General features: G+C 29.4%; 2 protein-coding genes across 2 annotated transcripts; both read left to right on the forward strand.

The window, feature by feature from the left end:
* Nucleotides 1-2,135: 2,135 nt before the first annotated feature.
* LOC112501640 (cyclin-dependent protein kinase inhibitor SMR1-like) lies at nucleotides 2,136-2,575 on the forward strand. The gene has a single exon (XM_025105331.1). It carries the CDS (start codon nucleotides 2,165-2,167, stop codon nucleotides 2,528-2,530), a length of 366 nt encoding a protein of 121 aa, XP_024961099.1. The 5' UTR covers nucleotides 2,136-2,164; the 3' UTR covers nucleotides 2,531-2,575.
* Nucleotides 2,576-15,827: 13,252 nt separating this feature from the next.
* On the forward strand, nucleotides 15,828-16,178 carry LOC112509630 (cyclin-dependent protein kinase inhibitor SMR1-like). The gene has a single exon (XM_025114731.1). The coding sequence runs from the start codon at nucleotides 15,828-15,830 to the stop codon at nucleotides 16,176-16,178; it is 351 nt and encodes a 116-aa protein (XP_024970499.1).
* The last annotated feature ends 6,709 nt before the right edge of the window (nucleotides 16,179-22,887 follow it).

A 22,887-nucleotide genomic window follows, 5' to 3' on the forward strand; every position in this document is an offset into this window, starting at 1 on the left:
CTTAATAATTTAACAATTATGTCATTAAATACTATAGATTATGGAATTATTATGAAATAGAAAATTTTGGATCTTTGTTTATATTGAGTGAAAAATAGTAGTCTTTTTTACTAAATAAAAATAGGTCAAATTTCGTTGCATTTTGCTAAACGAAGTAAAAACAAAATTTTAAATTAATCTTAACAATGATTGGATTATAATAATTATAATCAATTTTCGGTGCTCGTTACCCTTATTTTCTTCTTTTTATTCTATCAATGACCTATTGTCTTAAAGTTTTCGATCTCGTTTATGTACTCCACTAATCACTTGAATCAATAAATGTCATTATTTAATTTAATATGAGTTTATTTAATTCATCGATTTTTCTATTATCTTTTTATAATAAAACGAAGACAATGTCATTGATTGATGAAAAAATACATAAAATTTAAGAGCAACATATTTTTATTCATTTTCAAATAATATTAAAAGGGGGTAAATGTGCATGTGTGAATTAATGTATGCTAACATTGTGTTCTCGAAAGACTGGAAAAGTAAAAATAACTCTTGTTTTCAAAACCTTTTTTTGAGAGAAAAAAAAGTAAACGAAAAGAAAGAAATCACAAGTTTCTTCCCAAAACTTTTCTTCGAGAATAAAAGGAAAAGAAAAAGATTATTAAAATTACAAAATTATCCAACTTTTTATAATAAAGAACATATTTTTAAAGATTATATTTATAAAAGAGACACATTTCATTTCTCTTCAATTGCATGAAAAATTGTTTTCTTTCCTTTCGAAAACACAAATAAAAACATTATTTTTCTTCCCTTTTTTTTCATTAATTTCTTTTCTTTTATTTTCTCCCTGAAGGCCAATTTCTTAGGGGTATTTATGGGATTTAACTTTTAACATAAATTTTAAATTGATGATAGATTATTCAATGATAAAAAAGTATAAACCTGTGATAGAAATACTATAAATCACTTATCAAAATCAAATATTAATTTGTGACAATATGATATAAGTTGATGGTAAAAAGTAAATCATATCCCCCAAACACACAAAGAGAACGACTAATGACACCAATTTGATGTGAAATCAAATAAAACTTAACATGTTTGTGGCTGAAAAAGAGGAAAGAAATTAGGGGGGAAAGTTATATACACCTTAGGCCTTAGTCATTATGTATGCTAAAAGTTTTCAATTTATAATAATTAAGTAGTTTGTGGATATGAAACTATGCAAATATTTCAAAAAGAAAATGATGTCTAATTTAGTATAATGTATCTTTAGTCACTTTGTTGTGTATTTGTTTTTTTTTTTATTATAATTTATATAAATGTTGAATTAAATATGTAATTGATTTTATTTGTAATACTTGAATATTTTACTTTATAAATAGAGTTTAAATTTATTTTGTACTTAAAGTATGTTTTAGTTGGTTTTAAAGAATTTAAGTATATATACCTTTAAAAAACTATACTTAATGAATAATATTAATCAACAAATTGAGCTCATTAGACCCATAATTGTTGGCATAAGAAATACGAAAGTGAAATGTCGGTAAGACAAAGGATGTGTGAGAATTAATAGGAGTTAAAATGAGAAGTGTAAAAAAAGATTTAAACTATTTATCACTTTTAATTAGTGTTGATCAATGGTTTAGATTAGGTTCTAAAATATCCCATGATTTATCTTAAAAAACTATTTTCAATTGATCATTAATTAAAATTGATTTAAAGGTGAAAAATCATTTTAGCATTTTCACGATAACTCCTATTGAAAATCAACTCATGTCGGATGGCCATAGGGCTTTTTAGGAGCTTTGGCCCCTGGGCTTTTTTTTCCCAAACATATCCGGTCCATTAAGGTTTTAAGTATAAAGTTCTTTTGAACCTCTTTACCATACCGATTTAGTCCATTTGTGTTCCACCTCTGCTCATTACGGTAAACATCCCAATTAGGATGAACTAATTAAGGTGTCTTACATTTTTCTTTAATGCAAAGTATTTTAAAAATAGATTATTTTTAACTTATCCAAACGTTGAATTGGACAAAAAAATGAAGATTTAAATGCGGGAGAAAAAGAGAGGATAAGAAGTGACTCAATATCGTACAAATTAAAGAAGACTGTTAAGGAAGCTCTCTCTCTCTCATCTCTCTCATCTCTCTCTCTCAGCCATGTCTAATGAACCTGAGTCTACCCTAAAGTCCATCACAGAACCTGCTGATGATCAAAAGGGCGATGATGAATCATCAAAGTCGAACAAGAACCAGCAGCTGGTGGCAGAAGACGACGACGATTCATGTAAAACTCCAACCTCGGATGATCACAAGATCCAACCACCATACTCTTCCCAATTGCCGCCACCACCGCCACGTAAATTCTTACAGAAGAGAAGAAGGAGATCATCTGATGATGATGGAACAACAACAGAATTCTTTGAAAACACGAGGCGCCAAGAGGTAGATGCGTTTTTCCGATGGTTTAACGTTAGGGTTTCTTCGTCTTCCTGCAAGAAAAGCCGCCGTAGTCAAAGTATATGATTTATATATATCTTTTCAAACTGTTACATTTATACATGAATATAATCAATATTACATATGATCGGAAGCATACATACATATATATATATATATATATATATATATTGATTCTTTCGATCAAATATATATATTCGTGAATACTATTTTGATATCTTTTATCTTTATCTAATGAATTTAAGCTTGAATTTTCAAGATAAATTACGACCATTGTAAGTGTTAAAAAAGAATATACTCCACGTTAGAAAGTAGAAATTAAACATTGAAATATATAACAAGTTCAATCGAAATCCATACATGTATGATCAAGGAAGATCAAAGTAGAATACTAATTGGATATGGAGAGTTGATATACATACATACATATATATATATATATATACATACACACACACATATATATATATATATATATATATATATGTGTGTGTGTGTGTGTATGTAGTGCAAAAATAAGTGTTCCAAGATCGAAAATGGTGTTGAACAAGAGATGGAGTTGTTTCTCGATTGGCAAATCAAAAGCCATCAATTACATTATGATAAATACACAAGCCATCATATTAATGTAGCACAAAATCAATAAACCAAATATCACAAAGTTAAACATTTGATGTATCTCCAAGTTCAAATCCAAGGAGGAATAAAATTCCTCTTGTGGTTACGGAAGTTCAAATGCGGTGACTCCAGGCTATCTGCAAAGCAAAACAGGTGGTCGTCCTGGGATTAGTCGGTTCACATAACAGGTTAGATATCCAAGTTAATAAAAAAACATTTGATGTATCCAACACGTTTTGCTGTTTTCAGAAGAAAAAAAAAACATAATACCAAATATACATTAGATGCCAAATTACATTACATTATATATTGTTTTGGATGCAAGGAAAGTTGATATAAATTAAATATCATATCTTTGACAGTTAACAAGGTTTGATCATATCATTCTATACATTTCAACTTTGAAAATGCCAACACATCTTGTTGGTTTAAAACCTGAATCTCTAGCCAGCTCTAATACAATTTAATTCAGACCTAAATACCAGTATACCACACTGTTGTGAATTTGGCTTAGAGGCTGTTTTCCGAACGTTTACTCGGGTAAGTGAACATCAAGTCTCATTATCTTACCGGATGAATATGGTAAGGACCAAAAATCTTACCCGGTAAGAGCGAGATAAAGACCAAGAGTCTTACCTGATAAGTGAGTGCGACGACTCTTACCACGATAAACGTTTACCGGATAAATTGTTGCATACAATATCGTTTTGATGGACTAAAATCCTACCTAGTAAGTAAATGATAGTATTAAATTTACCGATAAACGCTTTCCGGATAAATGTTTGGTCAACGACCCCTTACTTTTACAGACTCTTTACCAATTGCCTAAACGTATAATTGTTTACGTTTACATGGTAAATAATATCTAAAGGGTTGTTTGGTTGATTTACCGTTAAGTCTTGTATAAATAAATTTATTTGTATGGATTAATCTGTTTGTACAGTTTGTGAGAGTTTTTTTTATAGATGAACACTATAAATCCATTGACTTTTACCAACAAAAACCATTCAGAGAAATTTATGTTGGTGATTACTAAATGATCACTTAAAAAATACCAATGATTTTGATATAATCAGATGTTTTCCAGAAAATACCAACAGATCGCCTGGAGAATGCCTCTGAAATCTGTCACTGATTTAAGTTTCCTACCAACAATTTACCCAACTTTTGTGACGGTTTTGTAGCGAATCGCCCTTTAGCGACAATTTTTCATGGAAAATCCGTATGTACAAGTCTTCCATTTAGTAGTGGAAAGAAACATATTTTTAATTGGGAAATGCAAGTTCTGGAAAAGACTTGGTTTTCTATATAATACTCCCTTAGAAACTTACTATATCAAATCACTATCAAACAATCATGTATAACTTACAAACTAACATTTAGATCTCATTAAGCTCATCACAAAGAAGACTTAAGTCTTAATAACTATGCAATCTATATAATAATATAATATGATGTTTTATAAAACCAATTTTATTATAATAATATATTAATTAAGTTAATTTTCTGGAAGTAGGCGATCGACCCAATGAATATTTGATGTCCCCAAATTCCTTTCTATGTCCACACTAATCACCTGAGAGCTTCTCCAAAATTTTAGTGAAAGGAGATTGAGATTTAAAAAAAATTAAAATAAAAATACATTTAACCATAACAGATTATTTAATTTTTGAGGTTACAAAATATTGATTATATTATTGAAATATTACATTCATGTAATAAAATATTATTTTTTTTCTTAAATATTTATTTTCAAAATTTCTTATTGGTGGAAATATATTTAAAAATATTTATTTTTTATTGCAATCATTTTTAGGGTGTTCTCCAAATTTAGGGATTTTTAGGTGACATTTGTTTTTTAAGAGGTCTTGAAGTCTTTTTTGACTTATGACTTATAAGAGGTGGTGCTGAAGTCTGAAATCTGAATCAATAAAACTGAGTGTTTTGTAAACTGATAAACTCTTAAATTCGTTTAAATTGTGTATTTTACCCATTAAAAATTATAGTGTTGAATTTATAGATAAATTTATACAAGTTCATATATTTATTCATCATCGTTATAAAATTTAAATCTAAATTATATAATTAACATTCATTTAAACGAAAATATGACATTTAAGATATTTAACACATTTAAATCATATTAAAATACAACAATTGAGAGAGGTGAGGATTGATTTGGTAAGGATCGATTGGAAGAAATGATTGATTAAGGTTAATCGATTGAGATACGCCATTATTAAGGGTTTGAAGAAACAATAAGAGATAAATAAGATGTTGGTTTACCTTTTACCATATAAGAAGACAATAAGAAATAATTAAGTGTTTCTAAAAAATTGGAAAAAACAAATAGTTTGAATAGTTTTACCTCTTAACGAATCAGATATAAAATATTGATAAAAGTTTTTTTTTTTTATAAAAACCAACAAGGCCCTCTCGTACTTTTTTTTATTTTGAAGAAAGTTTTTAGAGAATCTATTGAAATAAAAAAAAAAACATAACCAAAATCTTTATTTTATTTATTTTGAATAATTTGTTGGAGATGTTTTGAAATATCATCTATTTATTAAGAAAAGAGAACAGAACAAAAATAAAATTAATAAAATTATTTTAAATAAAAGAAGAGCATGTTTTAAAATAATTGGTGGAGTAGACTAACAAACAAATTTTGGACAACAAATTTTTTTTCATGACCCAACACAAGACCTCTTAGATGGGGACGTGGATCTCTCTACCACAAAGCTTCAAGCATCTCGCCAATGTCTGCAATTTGCCAATTTGGCTCCCACCTGGTGGCCTGCCTCTTCATATTTACCCCAACTAATTAACTTTAAAATAATATTACTAAGTGGCAAGTGAACACCAAGTTAATTTACCTTACCGGATGAATATGATAAGGATCAATAATCTTATATTATTCGATAAGAGCGAGACAAGAACCACGAGTCTTACCCGGTAAGTGAAGGCGTCGACTCTTACCACGGTAATCGCTTACCGGGTGAATTGTTGCATACGATATATACCGTTTTGGTGGACTAAAATCTTATCCGGTAAGTAAATGATAGTGTTAAATTTACTGGTAAGCGCTTATCGGGTAAGTGTTTGGTAAACGTCCCCTAACTTACAACAAATATCATATGTTTTATTTAATTTGTCTATTTGGAACACATATTAATAATTTACTGAAAAAGAATCCTGTTTTAATAACAGTAAACTAACTTGTTTGAGAAGTTATCGGAAAATTTTCTTATTTTTTTCAATCATGTATTTTTTATGTATCCAAATAATTTTTTACCATGTCTTACTAGGCAACTTTGCATTATCATTTTTACCAAATATGATTGATTTATTAGCTAACAACTAACTTATCAACAAATATCATATTTTTTAGCTATTGGTTGATAAATTATCAGTTAATTTGTCAAACACAACTTGATTGACTTATCACTTGCGTGATCATGACTTTCTAAATTCAAATTTCGTATTTGATTTTATTCTATCAATTAGATGAATTAGGTTATGATGAAAAGAATATAAAAAAATAATCTCAACTTTTGAATCATTCTTAAGTGAAAATAATCATTAGAATAATTATCTTTTAAAACGTAATTTCTGGATTGTTTTGAGATTAAAAGTGATCAAAGATTTAAATCTCTTTTTTACATTTTTCAGTTTAGCTTCTATCCTTACCGGATCATTTGTCTTAGTTAGAAAGTGGAAATAATTACACGAATAAAAATTTGAGTTCACCTGACCTTTCATGTTGTTGGAAATTAAAAAAAAAAATTACGAAGAAAGGGGCAGTTTGGTAAATTCTCCTTGCTATTAGGTGGTCATTGTTTGCCTGTGGTCGTGCTCTCCATGTTGGATGGTCTAGTCCAAGTCTCTACCGGATTATTACGGGAAAAAACAAATTAAATCGGGTCGGCTGGGTCCGACTCTCCCAAAACATGGCTTAGCCTGCAACGTCCCAATAATCCCCAGCTCACCTTTTTACAATTATTTTATTAAAAAATAAATTTAAAACAATGTCAAAATAAACACATTTGATAGTCTATATTATATGATACCACATTATATCTATGAACTTAGTGGGTTCAACGATACAATAGATCTGTCAAAAAAAAAATAAAGAAAGAAGGAGCGAAGTTATTACTTTATGTGGTATCTCTCCAATTTACAAGGATATTGCTTGATTGGTTTGAGCTTGAGTTCAAAAGTCAAAAGTATCAAGAGATCTAAAGTTCAAATCCATGGATAAATAAAAATCTCTTGTGGCCACGGAGATTCAAATGCGGTAACTCCGGGCTATCTGCAAAACAAGTGGTCGTCCTGAAATTAGTCGGCTCGCATAGCGGGTTGGATATCCATGTTAATAAAAAAAAAGACTAAAAAGATATAAAAAGGTAAAATAGGAGATGAAAATGTAAATTTTTACACAGTTATGCACTAGCTATTAGCTAACGATATAAGAAATAAAATAAAGGTTCATTTAACTCAATCTCAATTAAAATATTACTTTTGTTTTTTTAATACAATCTTCAATTCTAATTCAGTCTCATATTTTTTTTATCGTTCATTCTACTTAAATCTAAAATATTATTTTATAAAAATTATCTATCTAATGCTTTATTATCAATAAAGATTGCCGTAAATTGAAATCATATAATAATTATTTGTATATAAAAATATAACAATATTAATAGAAAATTTAAAATTGCTTATTTTAACTTAATTTATTGTTTTTACTATTGAATAAAATGTAACTTATATTCAATAATATAGAAATAAATAAAATAATCAATAATATTGTGACATATAGCAACCAACCTTACTACTTTTTGGGCAATCCGAGATCGCTGGGTGATAGATCTCGTCTTAGATCGGACTCTTTCTTTTTACTGAAATCTGTTGATGAGATCACCTTTAGCATAGTTTTACAACTTGATGTTGTATAAAGTTATACACATAAAAGGGGTTGAATGTGTAATTTAGAAAGTTCAAAGGGATGGATTGTTGTATTAGTATAAGCACAAGGTGTTGAGTTTCATGTCGCTACAACTTAAGGGGTATATTCTGTAAATTTAGTAACTTTATGGTGGCCGAAGACGTGTCATGAATTAGACCCTGTAGAAATAATGAATCATTAAAGAATTCTATACAAAACATACAATGAAGAAAAGGTCTAAATAATAGAACATCTCTTAGTAAAAGAATGCAATATTGATAAGGAAACGTGGGGCATCCTAAGCCACTAATGTCAACCGGAGATATAGATTCTAAGCAATCCTGGTAGGGATCGTATTTTTGATATTCTCCATCCGACCCTTAGACTCGTTATGTTTGATGAATCTATTTTATAATATTTAAAGACGTGTATCTCGTTTGCAAAAGATTTGTGTCATGTTTCCTTTTATCACATGGTATGTTTGTGGCGTTTGAGCCCTTAGAGCATCCAAAGCGGGTGCATATGAGAAGTCCATGGAATGGTAGAACTTTTTTTGAAGGGCTGTGAAAAAGAGATTCTTTCCACGCGGGAGGTGCAGAGGCTTTTGCGCTCCTTCCTCTTTCCTTTAACCCATTTACAATAAAATAAATGATAAAACAAATTAAATTATTTTTAATATGTATTAACTATAAAATAAATTAATTTGTATTGATAATCATTTGACAAAAAATTAGTATTAATAAATTTTTAATTTTTTGGCACTTGATTTTTATGTGTTTAAACAACTTACCTTTTATTTTTTTCATTATGATATTATTTTTATTATAGTTATTTATTACATATATTTTAGAAAATCGGTAATTTTAATAAACCTATAGTTATAAAACTATTGTTGATTTTATTTTATATAATATTTATTATTGTACTCTATATTATATAACCATGAAGCGGTCCATAATTGAGTATAAAAAGTTTATTAATTGTGTAAGAAAGAAAAAACTAATTTAACAGAGTTAAGAGCCTCTTAAAAAATCCATGACTATGAATGGTCTTATACTGAGGAATTTGGCCATAATCATGGTAGCAGTTTTTAATAAAACTCAAAATTTGATGTCGGTTGTTGATTATATATAATCTATACTATCTTATAAAACAAATTTAACAAAAGTTTTAAAGTCTTAAAATAATAAATGACCAACATACCTTTTATATCACTTTTTCACCCCTCATTTCCTCACATGCACTCACCCTCTTGTTTTTTTTTAAATTATAATTTTAAATTTACACTTTATACCCTTATAATTAGTTAATTAATTTACTTTACGTCCTTTATTTTTAAATGTTTCATTTTAAATCTTTATTAAATTAATATACATAATCATATATCAATTAAAACATGTTTAAAAAATACATTTTTATTTTAACAAGTTACACCATTATAATCGTCTCGTTAATATCTTCGAAATGAGTCCAATATTGAATAAATTTTGACTTAATTATATTATTATATATTATATATACTGTGAAAAAATATTTTTAATATTTACGATCTATATTTTTATAGTTATTTATTTATATATATATATACTATATATTTTGGAATTAGGTTGTCCAAATTGCACTGTATAATATGTTCTGAATTTATATGTTCTTGAGTTTTTTTGAAATATATATATATATATATATATATGTATGTATGTATGTATTAATTCAACCTTAATCTGAGTTTCTGAACAAGAAAGAGTGTAAGCAGTTGAAATTTCATTCTAAAACCCATTTTTTTTTGTCTTTTCATGGCTTATGATATGTCAAATTTGTAGTTTTCTTTATTGGTTTTGAGTGTTTATCTTAAAACTCAAGTTTATTGGTTCTTTGCTCTAGGTGTAAACCGAACACATTTGTGGAGTCGTTTATATATGTTGGATTTTAAATATATTGGATTTTAAACTGTCATACAATTTTTTTTCATCGATAGTCTGTAATTGGAACCATAACTCTTATTTATTCAAATTGTATTAATATGTAAAAACCAAGTGTAACATATATCATCGTTAAATTTTATCTTATAAAACAGTGGAACTTCAAAATCGTTAAAATTCATGGTTCCAGCCGCATTGCGTGGGTACACAACTAGTTATAGTTGTATTATTTAATTAGGTTGCACCATGAAAATTGAGTATTCTTAAATGGTGAATTGTGATTTAGTTTTAGTTGTCCTAAATTGATGAATAGTTGAAAGATTTTAAAAAGATGAAAAGTGTATAAAAAAGGTGAATTGGATGTCTTTGTGTTAAATAATGGGATTTGTATCACAAAGTTGTTTTATTTTGAATGACCTTCTTTGAAATCTATAAAAGTGAAACAGATGATGATGACTTGCAACATAAGGTTGAAGTGTTTCTCAAATCTGAAATAAGATTGACTTTTATTATCTCAAATTGGTAGAAAGATGATAGTTTGGAAAAAGACGATGGATGTATAAAAGCATGATGAAGCTTTGAAATCTATAATCATGGTTAAAATCAAAACCAACCAATTGGTAAGAAATTTATGCAATGCAAATCATACATCAAAGAGTTGTGATTACTGCAATATTTATGATAATAAATGTAGTTTAAGTATCTATTATATCACTTAAATATACATATAATGAAAATGTTGACTCTGTGACGTTCTTTCATCTGATGTTAGTATTTTCCAAATTGTGATTTACAGTGTTGGATGAAACAATCTAAATATAAATACGATCCCGAGTTTTTAGACATATCTAACTTCCGCTCGGGTCGAGGTTTTTAAATATTTTCTTAAATTGAGTTTTGATGACCGTACAATGCACGGTATCGAACACTAATTAATTATTATGCCAAAACATATTTAATACCAGCTGTATATTAGAATTACAATAAACAAGTATATTATCTTTTTGGCTACAAATTTCTTGTTTGGGTATTTTATTCATCTTAGATTAAACTATAATTTTGTTCCCTGAAGTTTAGTGAAAAGTCTGAAAGTGAAACTTGAACTTTAAGGTATTAAACTTTTAAATGGAAAAATTCAATGGTTTTATTTGTTTAAAAATGTTCAAATTTAATCATTTAAAATAGGAAAATTTATTCTTTTTTTTAATTATCTTCTCATAATTCAAAAACAGAATTGCACATAATTATGATTTTTTTTACGACGGTAAATTTAAAAATAAATCTTTTAGAACACAAACTTATTAAAATTTGAAGATAAATCTTTTTCATATCTAATTTAAAAATATCCATATATGAGAAACTTCATTACTTTTCCATATATGAAACCATATACAAAATGATCTACATATAAAAAAAATGATCCATATGCAACAATTCATCTTTTTTTTCTTCCGTATATGAAACCATATGAAATTTATGATTTTCTTTTTAATATATGTTTTGAACCTTCATCTTCAACAATTTAAATCCTTTCACCTGGAGTGACAGATCGGGAAACGGAGAGTTGGATGTGAAGTTACCGTAATGACCTCGGAAAGTTGGACCCAGATCCACCACATCTATGGTTTTGGGCTCAAATAAGTCAGTTGATGATCGAAATTGAAAAACTTTGTATTCATGAGTGTGGATAAATTGGTCCTGCAACGACATATTTAGGGGGAAGAAAATGCAAGGGAACGGAGTGTGAGATTTGGGGGAGTTTTGGACTTGGGAAGAGAACCGGATGCAAGAGAGCCTTCTCTTAAAGATGGCCGGAGGTGAGTTTTACGATGGCCGGAGAACCAACATGTGAGGTGGCCGTCAGAGTTGGTTGATTGAAGGTGGTAGCGATGATAGCTGCAGAAGAATTGTTGGAGAGAGTTAACGGGCTGAAGTGGAGCAGGAGAGGGAGAGAGTGATTGAGAAATTGGGTGAGAAAAACATGCATGGAGATCATAACCAAAAATATAAAAATCTAATTATTTAATCAAATTTAAATTTAAAATATTTTAAAACTACCCGTTTCTTAGTTTTTTAATAAATTAAAAACAAATATTACTCAACCGTTAGATAAAAATAAATGACACTTTAAATTGTTTGTAATGGTTGTAACCTTTGATTATTTTCCAAAATGATTACGTAACTAAATATTCGATCATATATAATTAATTTCGATCATAAATAATCTTATTCCATTTGTTTTTTAAGTTTATGTTTAAAAGATTTATCTTCAAATTTTATCGTTGTAAAAAAATTGTAATCTTGCCGTTCTGTTTTTTCAAACTATGAAGGAGAAATTTAGGAAAAAACAACTAAATTTTCTTATTTTAAATTATTAAGTTTGAAATTTTTTAAACAAATAAAGCCATTGAATTTTTTTTATTTTTAATGTTTAATGAATTAAACATATTTTGGGAATAAATTATCTATGTAACTTTTAACAATTTGGTTAAATTTTTTTATGTATAAATAATCTATAATAATGTATTGTGTATATTATATGTATAAATAATCTATAATAATGTATTGTGTATATTATATGTATAAATAATYTATAATAATRYATTGTGTATATTATATGTATAAATAATTTATAATAATAYATTGTGTATATTATATGTATAAATAATATATAATAATATATTGTTAGTGTAAGTCCCTCCTATCTTGCTACTTCAACACCTTGTGATCTTCTCAAAGATCATTACGARCCCTCTCCTAGAATCTTTTTTTTTATTTCGAAGAAAATTGAATCTCTGACTAAGCCTGTTCCTTGAGTACTGCTTGCTAATCGGACGAGCCACTTTTTCTCTTATATATGGTATTTTAAGATAGTGATTTGTAGATCATAGTTCTGTAGTGAAGCTAGGTTGTTTACCATCTTCGTGGGCGCTATGTTATCCGAACTCCCATCATCAATGATCATCTTTTCACTGTCCAATTAGGAAATAGATTCGGATTCCGTCTCCTCCCTTTAAGAGTTCAATATTGGATTCTAACCTAGCATTGGTACCTAGGACAAATATGATAGAGCTGCACTCTCAGACCGAGACAGTGTAAGTGAGCGAATGTGTGTAAGCCCAGTCAAACATAACTGTTCTAAGCGGGGTGGGCCGCCCACTTTCGAATGGTGTTGGTCCTTCGAACTGTGAACGGATTCGCCTCTGGCCTCTGGGCACGTCGGAACCGTATGAGTTCAAAGCACAGGCTAATACGAGCCGACCAGAAGAAGCAAGGCTTTAGATTTTATATGTGTGTGTGTGTGTGTGTGTGTGTGTGTTAATTATAAAGTTAATCACTATAGTTTGAGGTTTATTACAAAAATAGAAAAAGACAAAAAAAATGAAATAGACGAAAATACTTATCCTTCTAACAGTGAAAGCAAACGAAGTTAATGACGAGGGACCATTTTCTTAGAAAAATGAAAACCATAAAGATACTTTATAGACTTGTCAAAGTTTAGGTCTTATATCTAGACTTTTCACTAAACCTCGGGGATCAAATCAGATTTTGAGTAGGAAATATTGTCTTTAATTCATATTGTGGGACATTTAAGTAAACTTGTGTACTCTGTTACAAAATGTGAGATAAAAATAAACGTATGGACAATTAAATGGAATCTTGTAAAATTGTTTGTAAAAGTTATTGAACATTATGTTAGGAGATATGTCGACTGTTTTGGCACGCCAACACAGCCATAATACGAGGGTTTGGGAATTAATTATTATAGAACTAGCTAGGAAAGAAATATCTGTGGATAATATATCTGAAATGACATGTGAAGTTTCGTCTACGATTATGCAACTAGGGATGAGTTTCGATGAGAATGGAAGTTATGATGAAAATGGTAAGAAGATATCTCCACATTTGGATCAATCATAATTGAAGATCAACACTAATGAGATGCTCCAAAATAAACCAGATCAATTTCCGTGAGAAACATAATTCATGGGGTGGGTGAAATTAAAAGTGATCAAGGGTTCAGATCTCTTCTTACGCTTCTCATCTTAACTCTTATTCTCACATGATGCTTCATTTATGCAACTAAGATGTACATTTGTGATACATGTTCACGTTATTTATAGGTTCATACTATACTACCATGAATTGTATGTGATGAAGGTGTGGAAACTGGAATTGTGGTGCAAATTAGGCATATACAAACCTGGTTGACTAGTTCAAGTTGGTGTGTTAATTGTACATAAATTCATGAATCAAATAGATCACAAGATGCGTTTTAAGGATCTTATGCTGATACTAGTAAATAACTTGGTGAGGCCGATTATTACCTTCGACATTGAAATCTAACTTGTGTTATACAATCCCTGTAATGAAACATGATTTGATTGCATATTCGTTTTTATATGGTAATAACACCAAAATATTACCTCAAGCTTTGATACCATGTTAGTCTGGCTAATTCAGATTGAGATAGCCATAAGAGAAAACATTATCCTTTTCAATCGTAGGAATATTTACTTAATTAAACATTAAACAATAAATATCGGGGTAGGTTTTCCTTAGCAACTAGGGGATCAATTACAATACTACATGTTATTCATTATAAATATAAATGTGTTATCAATCATGAATATGTTAATTTTATGAATACGATTCCTAAATAGGAACACGTAACTCGATATTGACGGTTTCCGTATTCCAATTCAATTTTAGGTTTTAACGGAACTTCCTCTTTGTATTACAACTAAGAAGTAATGGCAAATATATATGGGTCTCAAATAATATATATATATATATATATATATATATAGAGAGAGAGAGAGAGAGAGAGAGAGAGAAAGAGTTGAGATCATGTGAGACCATAGTTTTTTCATAAGACTCGTAAGACCAATTATCAACCCTTAGATTAAATCTACAATATGATAATCTGAACATTTATAAACGCCACGAGACTTCTCAATAATCACAAAATTATCACGGTACAACTTTAGACCATTAGATCATTAGCTTATAAAGTTGATCAATGAACATAAATTGGTCTTACGGATCTAACAAAAAACCATTGGTCTCACGTGAACCCAACCCATATATAAATGAACCTCCATCATTTTTATAAATATTTCAATTAATTGAGTTGCATTGGTTGTGCAAATGGACATGGTTGCATTTGAAATATACCATATATATATAGAGAGAGAGAGAGAGAGAGAGGTTGGTTATTATACAACCATTGACATTTGTGCAACCAATACAACTCAATCTCAATCGTTCATTTCATTTGATTAATATGTGATTTTATAGAAGTTTTGATTGTTTTCTAATATAAAGTATTGATTATAATTAATGAACCATATTCATCTTCCATAAATATTCAAATCATAATAAATGAACTCTCATCATGTCCATAAATATCTCAATTTATTGGGTTGTATTAGTTATACAAATGCGATGGGTTGTATTTGAAACAAACTNTATATATATATATATATATATATATATATATATATATATATATATATATATAGTTAACACTTGCCAACGGAGAAAAACGAAATTGCAAACGATGTCGTGGGTAAGGCTTGAAATCTTATAGCTTTCAAAGGACGCTTTGACATGTGCTTTTTTATATAATTTTAATTGTTATTATATTTATTATATTTTATGCACAAATTAATTAATTCTACAACTTTGGTTTTATCATAAAATTCGAGTGAACCGATTCATTTATCGAAATAGCATTTAAACGAAGACCACAATATATAACAAGAAGTCCACAATCTAAATGATACAAACAAGATTGTCAAGCAATTAACCTCTCTCTCTCTCTCTCTCTCTCTCTCTCTCTCACACACACACACACAGCTAACTGAGCTCAGCCATGTCTAAGAAAGATTTCAGCCGAAAATCCATCACAAAACTTGGTGATGACAGGAAGGATGACGATGATGAGTCATCAAAGTCAAACAACAACCAGCTGGTGGTAGCAGACAAGGGTGATTACGATTGTCAAACTCCCACCTCCGATGATCACAAGATCCAACCACCGTGCTCTCCACCACCACCGCCGATAAAACTCTTGCAGAAGAGAAGGAGGAGGTTGTCGGACGACGGAACAACCGTGGAATTCTTTGAAAATACAAGGCGCCAAGAGGTAGATACTTTTTTCCGATCCTTTACTGTTAGGGTTTCTTCGTCTTCCTCCAGAAAAACGCGTGGTCATAGTATTTGATTTATATATTTATATTATCCACACATTTTATATAACATATGATCGATCGGAAGCATATGAAATTCATTTGTAAAAATAAAAGATATATTTTAGAATGAAGCACAAGAAGTGAAATGTGCCATATTTATTTATCAAATATTTCTCTGATTTTTCATTTAATTTTGTTTATTTATACATAATTAATGATCCTTCTATTCGTTTCTTTTAGTTCCAAGACAAAATATGAGATCATTATAAGTTCTATAAGAAAATTTGTCCCCAAAACTATCTAGGTTTTCTCGGTTGTAACGTTGATCGAGCATATTGGTTCGATTCACAGTCTTCTTTCAAGCTATGTAATTTGATGATGGAAGAGATAGATGTTACTTATGATTTTTTACGTATTCAAATCAAGGAGTGGTTTTCTGAACGCTTATCCGTAAGCATTTACAAGCAACACTGCAAGAGTACCTTTTCGTACGTGACATTTTCAGTCATAAAAATGATGGGTAAATAGATAAAAATGTTGGTCCTTGTTTTGCTAAGCTGGTAAACTAATTAAGTGATACGTGTAGCGCTTATCAGGTAAGTATTTGGTGAACTGACCCCTATGTTGATGCATTATATCCTTGTTTTCATTGTTGGTCTCTTGAACTGTTATCAATTTGGAAACCCTATATAATTAAGCAAGCAACTTCCATATATATATATATATATATATATACATACACACACTTGTAAGGATATACATTACTTGTATGAGGAGTTGTTAGAGTTGTGGTACCATAACTAAGATCAATCGAGCATATATTCATATTCTTGATGCGTCTGGGAAATGAGCAGCAAGGCTTTAATTACCCTTTATTCTTTGCCTTGTTTAATTAAGATCAATCAAAAACCATGAATGAGCAAATTAAACTTTGCATTAATCAGCAAAAAGGTGGAATGCCTATATATATATATATATATATATATATATATATGTGTGTGTGTGTGTGTGTGTGTGTGTGTGTGTGTGTGTGTGTATATATATGTATATATATATATTATTGAACATCAGGTACGTACGACCCCTACTAATTAAAAGAGTATAAGGCCCCTACCCATGATTCCACAACAAAGGCATCCATAATTAGTGATCTCTAAAATTAATAAGGGCCCGTCAATTCACCATGAATGAATACCAACATTCACTCGACTTTTTAACTCTTATTAATTCGCTTGAGACAGAAATTTCAAAAAACCTTCTTGCACTCATCCAGACTCATGGCCATGATATATATATACATATATATATATATATATATATATATATATTTGAAATGTTATTCGATTAGGACATATATATATATAGTGAAATTCTTGAGAGAATTTTGGTGGCTCCATATATGCATACAATCTTCTTCTTTTCAAGAATACATACATTGAGGCAAGGGTAGACCTACATTGTTTGATAAGATGGATCAACCTCATGTTTTCGTCGTAAGGAAAAAAGTACGTTTCTAAAGGTTGTCACTGTATTATTTTCTTGGGTGTTATATAGTTTTTGAAACTGAAATTTAAACACAAGACTTTGTTAGCGGAGATGGTTAATGCTTCTACCTTTCTACAAAAGGCATGGGTTTGAATCTCACGGGTGCCAAATTTGTTAACTTTTAGCTTAGATTTTGGTGATTTTTTATATACCTCTTGTGTTGTTTCTAAAAAGATACGTAGTTAGGATTTTAACATTGGGCCTCTTCTATAGAGGGACAATGAACCAATCAACAAATCCGTACCGATATATAATGACACTTCTCTTTAGATATATATTTTTTATAGTTAAATTGTGTCAGCACTTAAAAAATTTCTTGGTGTGACTCTGCATAAAGGTAACGTACATAGGTTTAATTTCATGATCAACTTATATATTTAAGTGGTCTGGTTTCCCTTTAAATAAGACATCATAAAGGTCTTGAATTGAAGTTGCATCATGCTCTACCTTACCGCTTATCTGATGAAGGCTGAAGATTAGAATTGTTTATGAAGATGAGGACTCATTCATATATATACCGGGTCCAAGAGAATTTAAAGGAGACTTGTAAAATCATTTAATAAAAATGACATATATACGGATGTATTAATAGACCCGGCGAGTAAAGATTAAATAAATATAAGAAACTTGTGTAGCGTTTGTTTTTCACACTACAACAAAAACGAGTGTATATGACATCGAAGTGTCTAAGGTACTATTTGTTTTTTAAAATGTGCTAAAATTTTATTTCACTTTCGATTGATAAGAGGCGGTGTTTAAGTCTGAAAGTTGATCGATTCAATAAAATTGTTTGTTTTTGTGAACCGATAAATGTTTGAATTTGTTTAACTCTATTTTACTCATTAGAAAATTATAATGTTGAACTTATAGATAAATTTGTAGAATTTCACATATTTATTCATCATCATTACGAAATTTACATCTAAGTATATAATTAACATTCATTTAAATGAAAATACATCATTGGCGGGTTTCAACACATTTACATCTCATTAAAATATATAAATTACAAGAGTGAGGATCCATCGAGAAAAATGATCGATTAAGGTTAATCAATTGAGAAACGTCGTTGTTGAGTGTCTAGAAAACAATAAGAGGCAAGTAAGACGTTGATTTACCTCTTACCATTACCAGATAAGAGGACTATAAAATATAAGTGCCTCTGAAAAATTAAAAAAATCAAACAATCTGAATGACCACATCTCTTAATGAATCAAATGCAAGAGGTTGATAGTAACTTTTGAAAGAAAAAAAAAACAAGGCTTAAGTGTCATGATAAATTGTTTTATAAAACTTATATGTATATAGGGATGATCATGCGAAAAGCTAACTAATTTACAAGATTGCGAGAAAAAATATGAGCCACATAATCCATTGATTAAAAAATAACATAATTTTTTTTAGAAATTAGTATTTTGAATTGGATAAATCTTCAAAAATTTAAACATGTCTTTTAGATTTATTTATTTCTTTGTTTAATAAATTCATAATTATTTTATAAATTTTTATATAATTTTTTTTTCTATTTACACTTTGATTTAAAAAAAATAAAATTTTCATCAAATATCACATATTATTAACAAAAATATCTATGATTATTACATATAATTAACAAAATTTTCTATAGTTATTACATACAAATTAATCATAAATATCATATTTTAATAAAATTATTTTATTAAAAGTATATCTTTTAACCAAACTCTCGTTGTATTAGATACGGAAGGTGGTGCTCCCCACTCCCCAGGTAGGAGAACCGGACCAACCGTGAATGAGCTGGTATGTAATCGGGCCGGCCGGGTCCAACTAGAAAAACAATGCTCGGCCTGCAAAAATCGCCACCTTCCCGTTTTCTGAACTCCCCTTAAAAATTAAACCATATTAAGAAAATGAAATAACGTCATTTATTTTATCCATGTCTTTTTAATAATTTATTTGTATTTAAATTTTTTTGTAGTAATAAAATATTTACATATAGAAACTCACTTTCACAAGAACTGTGTTATGGTAGATGAAATTAATTCGACTAGAAATATAATATGAAAGAAATCTAAAAAGTTTCTATCAGTAAATTTCAGTAAGTAATTTATGAATTCGATTAATAAAGGGATGAAAAAAAATACCAGTCTTTTGGTTTCCACAATAAATGGTTGTTTTTTTCAGAAAAATTAAAATACCAACAACAACGTCTATTAATGCACCATTGTCGTCAAATGACAAAAATTAACGATCCTGCAAATCACCAATCCATCGCTATAAGCTGTTTATGACGATAAATGGACTTTTAGCGATGGAAAAAGTTGTTGCTAAAACTCTTGTTTCTTGTGTCAAACTATTATTTGAGCCGTCCACTTGTGAAGCAATTGGATCTGGCGTTAAAGCACATCATTCACATATAACAAAATGCAGGATCTTAAGTCAAAGGACCACATATATAATGCCCGCACTAAAAGAATACTTTTGACATTCATTGCAAGTTTTCGAATCTGTACTCATATATGGATTATGTATCTTATATGAATCTCTACACATACGACTCGATCATAATTTATCAATAAACATCAGTCTGTTAAATAACTTTATGTCTTAAGCCGCAGGTAATTACGACTTATAATTTATCACAAGGTAATTTCTGATAATTGTAGATATTAAGACTTATAAGATTGGTTAGGCCAAATGATGCCAAAGATTGCTTATGCTTGTGTGGTGCAAAACCAAAAGTAGAGGAACCTAATCCACCACTTTTGGTTGTGGTGCTACTTGTGCCCAACCCTACTCATTCCATCCCCATGATATGTTGTCTTTCTCTGCACACTCGCTCGACTACTGCGTATCACACACAGTTCTTTCTTTTTCGTACACACACCTCGATCGACTTGGAGGGTGTGGGTTTTGGACGGAAACCAAATAAGAAGTTTGGTTTCTTAATCATACGAAATAAATCAAGTTGGTCTACTTATCCTTAAAAATCAAGAAAATTAGGTTTTTAGACATCAAAATAGCAATTCATTCACATGTCTGCAGTATTTCAAGATTTCAAAGTAGTGAAATATATTGGATACACTTTGAGTAGATATAAAAGGGTTGGTTTGGTTTCAAAACCGACTTTTGTCTTAATTGAAAGCCAAACATAACTTTTTCAATATATAAGTTTTGGTTTTGGTTTTGGTTTTCTGATCGTTTACGTATTCTAGAAGAACACATATAATTTCAAAGAAAAAGATGCCTATATTATATATATATCACTCACTTTTCGTGATCGAAATGAGAGGCATGACATACATCACGTTATCAGTTCAATACTAACCACTTAACCAAAATATCCCATGCTTAATATGTCCCACTTCTTCAACACCAAAATATACCCCATAGTTTATTAGATTTTGTATCGTTATGCATTGGTTAAAAATAAGCGAATGAGTTTATTTTCTTGTTATATTTGTGATTTTATTACAAATCAATCATCATGATTATAAAAATAAAAAATAAATAAGGGGTTGTTTACTAAACGCTTATCTGGTAAGTGCTTACAGGGTAATTTTTCTTATCGGATGAATATGACAATGGTCAAAAAATTTACCCAGTAAGAGCAATGATAAGTCAAAGACCTTCCAGCCTAGTGGTAAGGCTTGGGAGTCATGAACCCGAGTTCGAGCCCTGGGAGGGGAGTGTTGGCGACATTTAAGTGGGGCCATGTTTAGCCTCCAAAATTGTCGGGGATTAGTCGGGCTTTGGTCTGGACACCCTTCCCAAAAAAAAAAAAAAGAGCAATGATAAAGATGGAGTCTTACTTGGTAAGTGAAGGTGACGACTCTTACCCAGGTAAGTGTTTACCGGGTAAATTGTTGCATACGATATCATTTTGATGTACTACAATCTTACCGGGTAAAATAAATTATAGTGTTAACTCCTATCAATAAATGCTTACCAGGTAAGCATTTAGGTAAACGGCCCCTAAATTATGTAAAATGGAAAATGGTATGAAGTGATCCCCACAATGTGTATGATATTTACAAGTAGCCTAGCAATTTATAGAAGACTAAAGTAAGGAGTTGTTTACCTAAATGCTTATCCGTTAAGCGCTTACCGTTAGGGGTTAACGTTATAATTTATTTTCTAAGTAAGATTGTAGTATATCAAAATGGTATCGTGTGCAACAATATATATGATAATCGTTTATCCGGGTAAGAGTCGTTACCCTCACTTACTAGATAAAACTCTTTATCCTTATAATCGCTCTTACCAAGTAAGATTCTTGTGTCTTGCCATGTTCGTCCAGTATTATTAAATATATATTTCTTCTATATCATTTATATTACATAAATTATTAATAAACATTTCATCATATACGCTACTGGTTTTTTTTTTTTTGCTTTTTTATTTTTTTACTATATTTAAAAATAAATAAGAACTTATTAATATAAACATTACTATTATTTTTCTGAATAATTATATAATTATAAAAATAAAACATAAAAAAAATGAGATTTGACATATAAATAAGACATAACATAATTTATATTACATTTTCATTTATTCTAACAACCACGTCTAAAGGGTCTTTCAATTGTAAAAGACAAATCAACATGAGTTGTAAAAGACGGATCAACCTTAGTTGTAAAAGACGGACCAACATGAGGTTTTCTGAAAATTTTATCCTTCAACGAGGCACGTCCACGAGTAGTCTTGTTAACAACTGTTTCACGAATCCATGTTTTTGATGCATTGGTTATCTCTTTTATCTTTCTTAGAAAACTAAACTTACCAGATCTTAATTGTTTGTTAAATTCCTCGGTAAACATTTAGACTTTATCTTCACACCCAATATCATCATCTTGTAAAGATTGATACGATAATAAATCAAGCTTCGTCCAAAATAATCATCTTGTAAAGATTGGCACGATCATCTTGTAATATTTAATTCTTTTATTAATTTTTTATATCAATGTTTTTTACTGTCATTTTCTAATAATTATATATATGTAATATGAAGAAAGAAGTGAGAGATAAGAGATGAAGAGGTGAAGAAGTTGAAGATATGCATGTGGATAGAGAGAAAACATCCATCACTCTTAGGTAATCATTTGTTTTTTTATTGTCTTATATATACAAAATAATAATCAATCATCAATATAAATAAAACATAAATAATTAAATATTTATAAAAAACATTATTCAAAACAATAAAATAATAAT

The sequence above is a fragment of the Cynara cardunculus genome, assembly GCF_001531365.2.
Source record: "Cynara cardunculus var. scolymus isolate 2C chromosome LG 1, CcrdV1, whole genome shotgun sequence".
In the NCBI taxonomy this organism is placed as follows: domain Eukaryota; kingdom Viridiplantae; phylum Streptophyta; class Magnoliopsida; order Asterales; family Asteraceae; genus Cynara; species Cynara cardunculus.